Source organism: Stenella coeruleoalba, assembly GCF_951394435.1.
Source record: "Stenella coeruleoalba genome assembly, chromosome: 10".
Lineage (NCBI taxonomy): Eukaryota > Metazoa > Chordata > Mammalia > Artiodactyla > Delphinidae > Stenella > Stenella coeruleoalba.
The window spans coordinates 69505038-69512747 of NC_137156.1; the positions used below are offsets into that span (position 1 = coordinate 69505038).

Sequence of the window (7710 nt, forward strand, 5' to 3'; positions counted from 1 at the left end):
AGTATGGTCCCTATTTCAAAATCACCTGAAAAACTTGTCAAAGTACCGATTCCCAGGCACCTCCTCAGTCCTACCAGTTGCAAAGCTCTCCAGATGATTCCTTTGCCCATCAAAGTTTGAGACCCTTCTCTAAGCTCTGAGAACAGAGCCAAGAGCGTATGTTCAGTAAATATTAGATGTGAAATGCTGTCTGGAACATAATGTCTTGTTTACTAGGACATGAAGACACACCTGGGAAGCTGAGCTATACTGAGCACTCACATCACTTCATATACTTTTGTGTCATTTGTGAAGACAGAATATGTGTGGGTGTCCTTAAACAGACGGGAGGAGAGGAGAAGAAATAGAATCTAAAAGACAAAGCAAGTTGGCTTTCTAAGAGCTTCCAAGGAACTAATGACAAGGACACAGCTCTCATCCCACTGCCACTTTCCAATTATAAAGTTCACCGAGGAGGGAAGGAAGGGGCTGTTCCAGCCCTGCAATTACAAAGCACATCCTCACGATGTGCAGAATTCCTGCTTCCTTTGCTGTCAGCAGGACGAGAACACAGGATTATACCTGAGTTGGAGTTTGCAGTGAATTACTCCCACTCCTCTCCTGGGTTTTAAGGCACAGCGGAAGAGCGGGCAGAGAAATGTGTATTTGGAGGCTGCTAATGGAAAACACACCATGGGTCCATTAAAAGCAACATCGCCTAATGCTTCTCTTCAGCCCACTGCTGAAACACTCTGCTTCTGGCAAAGGTCCATGCTTCTAAAATCCAAGGGTGACACACAGGTACAGCATTTGAAGAAAACCCGACTAGGGATGTGAGTTGTGGACAATGCCAGGGTACACCCCTTCTTACCTGACATTCACTATGCCAACGATTTCCTTTGACAGGAAGCGAAGAATAAATGCATTTAAGACAAAGGTGATCAATCGAAACAACACCTACAGAAAAAGAAAAAAAATAGATAAGAATAAATTATATTGGGAAGGTTTACTTTGCTGAAAAGAACACAAGATGGCTGCTCTTCTTAATGTAACGACACACAGCAGCTTCGCCAGAGAGTTTCTCTTTAACTGCTTCTGAAATCTCATTCCTTGGGGTCTCTCGGCACTCTCATGCAATGGTCAAAGAGCCCAAGAAGGCATGTGGAAGTCTCCCTAATTTACTGATTAGAAGAGGGAGGCCCTGACAGATTCACTGAATTTCTTCAAGTTCAGTCAGGCAGAAAGCAGAAATGGAGTTCTAGGGAGCAGAAAGGGAATTCTAGTTAGTGCTTCACACTGGCCCTCCCTCCAGCCTGTTGAGAAAGAGCACACACTTAGCAAGTGGGAGTCTGCAGAATATAGCAGATTTACCAGGAATCATGGAATCTAACTTCTCCTTCTTTGCCTAGTTATATCTAAGGATCCGACAATGACATTTAATCTCTTTGAACTTCGGTTTCTCAATTAGAAAACAGAAAAGGCTATGTTTATTTACTGAATATTTGCCACTTGCCAGAGAGGAACTGAAATACCTTTCAAACAACTGCAATAAGATACTATAAAATAGAGGGGAAAGGAAAACAGAGTCCAGCTATCACCTTTTGAAAAGGATATATCCTGAGACTTTCAAGCCTGTGAATTCAAGAAAACCACCTGAACAAAGAATTCTTCCCATGAGACAGAGAAAACAGGTTGCAATTAAGTGAGGCTGCCAAATGAGGATGATGGCTGGGGTGCAAGCCTCACTAAGTGACACGCCCTCTGCATCCTGGCAGCAACACAGATGTAACTCAAGGGCACTCCAGAGCAAATGACAGATCACTTCTGTGTCAAGCACTCTCAGAGTTACACGTGAACAGTTGCAATCTGGAAAATTCAATCAAACTATGCCAATGGACCACAGTGGTCTGAAAATCTCCGGGGGAAGGTATGACCAAAAAGGGAGATTGCAGTCTAACACTGTCCCTGAAGTGTCACAGAGCAGCAAGGTCTCCAAAGCTAAGGTATCACAGTGTTAACCTTTATGGAGTCAAAGGTGAACTTTTCAAAGTCTGATGAAAGCTTGGTAGCCTCTCCTTAGAAACGTGCGGGTACGTAGACACCAAATTCTGTATTCAATTTTAGAGATTTGAAGCCAATTCATGCAGCTCTTAACGGAAAAAGTACTCAGCTGAGAGTCTCAACTCACCATTTAGCTAAACCCATCATCTTCTAAATTCTGTAAGCCTCAGTTTTCATCCCTGTCAAGTGAGGCTACCTATCACAGAGAGTTGATGACAAGGGTCAAAAAACATCGTGGAAGTGAAAGCATTTTTGAAAAATGCATACAAATGAAAGGCATTAATACACTATGGCTGGCTCAGAGTTACAGAGAATAAGCTCTTAAATTCTTTCAGAACACAATGTAATTGCAAAGCTACCTCAAGTGTCTGCATTGTAATTTGAGAAAGCACACAAGACTGAATTAAAACACTCCAAGAAACCTAAAGATTATAGCTATTTAAAAAAAAAAACACATGCACACATTTATGTTAACTTCAAAGTTATCACTAAGAAACTTAATGTCTTAGGCTATATCCATATCTCCTAATTGGCTTGAATAAAGGTTTGAGCTAATGAAGCTATGAGGTTGCTCACACTCCCCAGTATTTGCTCCGTATAGTGGCCCTTATTAGCAACCCAGTCTTCATTTAACTTTGTAAAGGACTTAACAGTTTAAAAAAAAAAAAAAGCCCTTTCACATCTGTTAATTACCTGACCCCTAAAAGCAACCTGGTGAATGCATGGGAAGCAAGTAAACTCGGAGCAAAGGGATTTGCCCACATGGCAAGCAAATGACCCAGCATGACCTTATGGGTAAGGCCACCCGACTCCTAGTCTAGTGTGTTTTCTCCTATGACTTGTTTTCTTTTAATGAAGCTAATCTCAGTAGTAAGGTATCATCAAAGGTTGAACAATCAACACTGTGGCTAAAGCACTGAATTCAAACAGTTATTAATGTTGTGAAATAGAAAAAAAAACACAATTAAGTAACTTAGGGTTCACCTAATTTAGCGTTAGATGACTAGCTAATGTTTATTAAGTGCATATCTTGTGCAAGGAATTCTTCTACATGCCTTACATAGATTGGCTCATTTCACCCCTACAGTGACCATTTTCAAAATTCATATTACCATAATAAAACTAGCTAACATTTATTAAGTACTTATGCCAGGCACTTAGGCATTTCACCTAATCTCCCTAATGACATTATGAGGTTGCATTATTGTTCTCATTTAAGATGAGGAAACTGATGATTGTAGAAGTCAAGAGATTTTCCCCAAGTGCAGGCATCTAGCAAGTGGCAAGGCCCAAACTTGAGCCCTAGTCTGCCTGGTGCTTTCTCCTAACCTCTATGTGAAATGCTGCCTCTCTAAAACAAGGGGAAAGGTCGATTCAGGACTTTTGTGAGGAAAGGTTGAATGGGTCAAGAGCGGGACACAGAGAAACTGAGCCACATGACTTAGAATGACCAGGTTCTAAGGTTAAAAGAATCTTTACAATACCATTTGGATCAACTGGCATGCACCATATCTGACGTGAAAATTTGGGCCAAGAAGGGAAAGTGACTTGTCCAAGGTCACACTGCCTTAAGGAAGAGTGCATACTAAGAGCCAGAGCATACTACTGTTAAGTGCAATTATCCGAATAACCCCAACCTAGCTTCACAGCAACCTTATGAGCTAGGTACTCTTACTACCCCCATTTTCTGAGGAGGAGCTGAGGCTTAGCAGGTGAAGTCACTTGTCCTGGGTCATGCAACAAGGACATGGTAGAACCAAGATTCCAGTCCAGGCCTGTCTGAGCCCAGGTCCCTGTTCTTCGCCATGCCATATTGTCTCTCTGAACTCAGTGCGAGTCAGAGTTTGAAAAAGTGTTTGAGGGTAAGGAGTGGGACATGGAAAAAATAAACCCTTGCCTTAAAAATATGTGAGATTCTAGAGCACCAGAGGCACCCCTGCCACCTGATCTAACCTTCCCCTACTGCCATATGGGATAAATAAAGCTCAAAAGGAAAGTGGTTTGTTTGCAGTCTCCCAGCCAGGATTCTGGACGCAGGCTCCCAGCTCCGGGCCCAGGTGTCCCCTCTCGGCCGCCGCCGCCACCGCCTCTCGCGGAAGCCCTCAGTAGTAGCGGGGTCCACGCCAGGGCTGGGTCTGCCCCGGGATGGGCTCTCAAGGGCCCCAGGGCCACCTCCCCGTAAGTCCCGGCTGGGGAACGGCCCGGCAGAGTACCTGCAGGAGGAGACCAGAGGAGGCCAGCCGAGCCGCCTGGCCCAGCACCTCCCGGGGGCTCATAGCCTCTGCGCCCGGGATCCGTCACCAGTAAACGCCTCAGGCGGTCGGCTTTGTCGCAAGAAGATAGCGTCACGGAGCGGCTCGTTCGCTGATTGGCGATTTTGTAGGGCGGAGGCGGGACACGGGAAGATCTGGCCCTTTAAGTGGACCGGCTTCGGATGAGTCAGCGTGGTTGCGCCGCATCGCCTTTCCCGTTTGAGAGAACGTGTGGTTTGTGTGCCTATGCCTCCCTGTTCCAAATGAGTTAAATACTGTGACCATACTAAGAGGCTCTATTAAAGTAGCCAAAGCCCCTTCTCTGAGGCACCCAGGCCACCAACCAAGAAACACTCACTTCCCTGGCCTCATCTGTCTAAAGGAACAAACTATTCACTGACCTCCGTAATAAGATTTTTGCCATTTGGCCTTCGCTTACAGAATCACGGACACGGTCCCCAGAATTAGACTAGACAGGATTGTCCCAATTTTACAACGAAAGAACTGAGGACCAGAAGTTAAATACAGCATCTTCATATGTGTGGTTTTGTGTAATCCTTTCTCAAGTGTTGAAAATTGGGACCTGTTGTCAGAGATGAGTAAAGTGAGACGTGGAGACGTGAAATGACTTGTTCATGTATACATAACTTGTACCTGGGTGGAGTGGACCCCAGGCTCCTGATCCTAAACTTGCCTCCCTTGTCTGCATGCCACCAATTGTGAGGACAGAGCAGAAGAATGGTAGGAAAGAGCTTCATAAAATGTAAAGTGCCCGACATAGTCAGCTGTTGTTCTGTCCATGCTCCTATCATCTGCTATGCGGGCCATAGGAAGCCCCATCTGTCTCTTTTAGGCACTTGGTGATTTGACCCCAACCTACCTTTCAACCACCTTTCACACTTTCACTGCCCTTTCACAGCACATTCTAGGCTCTCGCCATTTGGATCCCTTACATTTCCTCAAACAGGCCCAAATTGGCCTTTGCTCTGCTGCCATCTCTGCCCAAAGTGCCTTCCTTTCCAAATGGCACTGCCTACCCTCCCAGGCCCCAGTGTTCTGACTTGTGAGTATAACAGCACCTGCTATGGACTGAACGTTCGTGTCCTCCCCAAATTCATATGTTGAAGCCCTAATTTCCAATGTGGTGGTAATTGGAGGTGGGACCTTTGGGAGGTAATTAGGTCACGAGAGTGGAGCCCTCAAGAATGGGGTTAGTGACCTTACAAGAAGAGACGAGAGAGATGAACTCTCTCCCTGCCATGTGAGGATACAGTAAGAAGGCAGCTGGCTGCAAACCAGGAAGAAGGCTCTCAACAAGAACTGAATCGGCCACTTTATCTTGGACTTCCCAGCCTTCAGGACTGCAAGAAATAAATTCCTGTTGTTTAAGCCACCCAGCGTATGGTATTCTATTACAGCAGCCTAAGCAGATTAAGGCAGCACCTGTAGGGCTTCCCTGGTGGTGCAGTGGTTAGGAATCCACCTGCCAATGCAGGGGACACGGGTTCGATCCCTGGCCTGGGAGGATCTCACATGCCGTGGAGCAACTAAGCCACAACTACTGAGCCCGCCTGCCACAACTACTGAAGCCCGTGTGCCTAGAACCTGTGCTCTGCAACAAGAGAAGCCATGACAGTGAGCGACCTGCGCACTGCAGTGAAGAGTAGCCCCTGCTCGCCGCAACTGGAGAAAGCCTGCACACAGCAACGAAGACCCAACAGAGCCAAAAATAAAAACAAATAAATAAATTTATTTTAAAAAAAAAAGACAGCACCTGTAAAGCACTTTGTAACCCTTTATAGCTCTTAGCACAGTCTGCTTTGCAGTGAAGAGACTAGGCTATGTCTAAACATCCCATGAGTTCTGATAAGGCAGGAATGAAGTCCATTGGCTTTGCCTCCTGCAGCAGTGGCAGAGAAAGTCCCCAGGACACCCATGAATGCTTCCTGACTTGTTATTGCTGCTATTACTGCTGAAAACAGACTATGGGGTTCAAGGCCTATGCACATCCCCCACTCCCATCTTGCCAGATTAATCAAGCTCTGTCTTATGGCAGGGGCTCAGAATGTAAGCTTTTGACTGTCAGACAGACCTGGCCCTGAATCCTTATTCTGCTACTCACTAACCAGGTGACCTCTATACGCTCAGCTATTAAATAGGGGATATTATCTGCCCTGTGATGGCAGTCGTAAGGAATATAGTAGACAAAAGTCTGGCCCTTCAGGAGCTTAAATTCTAGTGGGAGGAAGATTGAAAAAAAAAAAACCCTAGTAAATAAATAATAAAATTTTACATAGGGATAAGTGCTATGAAAGAATGAAATAAGATAAGGTAATAGAGACTTTTAGATGGGGAGGGAGGGGTGCTGTTCCGGAAGGCAGAGCAAATTAGGCAACCACTTGGAGAGGAGAGCAAAATGCTGGAGGGTCGAGGTATTCAGCCTGTGGGCCGAGATGCCCAAGGCCTTGACCTGGGCTGCCTGCCTGCCCCCATGGACCTTGGGCTGGCAGGTGAGCTGGGCTCTGGCTCCCTTTATCCCAGCCAAGCAGCTGCCTCCTCCACAGCTACTGCTTGGAGCGCAACCAACCTTTTTTTTTTTTTTTTGTCCGCTCTGCATGACATGTGGGGTCTTAGTTTCCTGACCAGGGATTGAACCCATGCTCCTGCATTGGAATCACAGGGTCTTAACCACTGGACCACCAGGGAAGTCCCCAAGAGCTATTCACGTCAACATACTCTAACCCTAGGCATCCAGGTGGGCTGGTCTGGGAGTGACTAGGGAATCGTTTCACTGGGGGCAAAGAAGCCAAAGGGAAATGCTCCAAGCTAAGTCCAAAGTGCAAAGCCTCCCAGGAGTCCAGGGTACAGACCCTAAGGGGCTTCTGGGCAGGGAGTCAGGGGCCCTTTTCTCTCATTCTGGAGGGTAGGATTTAGCAAGGAGAGATTGAGCAGACACTTTGTGCCCAGAGCCGTGCTGGGTGCAGGGGTGTGTGGGAAAGAAGGAACTGTAATGAGAATCAGTGAGCACCGACCACTGACTCCATGTTAGGTGCTTGTGTGAGCACTGCACATGCATGTACTAACCTCTTCATCCTCTCAACAACTCATGAGGTAGGTATTACAGATGAGGACTCCAGGAGAGCTGCAGAGGTTGAGCTGCAGTGGGCTTGAAGTTGTCCCCCGCCTCTGTGCTGAGCCTCTCCAAAGGCCTTGCCTCTGTTAGAGGTATTGACACCAACAGGGCCTGGCACACTCCTGTGTGGAGGGCTAAGCACAGGGCTGGTGAGCTGTGACCCACTGGCTATTGCCTGTTTCTTTTTTTTTTTTTTTTTGCTATTGCCTGTTTTAAACCACCTGCAAGCTAAGGATAATTTTTTTTTTTTTTGCTGTACGCGGGTCTCTCACTGCTGTGGCCTCT

At 46.3% G+C, this 7710-nt stretch overlaps 1 protein-coding gene across 4 annotated transcripts in view; it reads right to left on the reverse strand.

The window, feature by feature from the left end:
- The window catches only part of RFT1 (RFT1 glycolipid translocator homolog), a 37577-nt gene extending 33207 nt beyond the window's left edge, over positions 1 to 4370 (reverse strand). For all 4 annotated transcript variants that reach the window (XR_013830357.1, XR_013830358.1, XM_079935785.1 and 1 more), the window contains exons 1-2: positions 4254 to 4370; positions 851 to 936 (exon numbers count right to left, since the gene is read on the reverse strand). Coding sequence is in view for 2 of the 4 variants with exons in the window: in XM_079935785.1 (XP_079791911.1) it covers positions 851 to 936; positions 4254 to 4316 (149 nt within the window). In the remaining 2 variants the exon portion in view is untranslated. The remainder of the gene's footprint in view (positions 1 to 850; positions 937 to 4253) is intronic.
- Positions 4371 to 7710: the final 3340 nt, after the last annotated feature.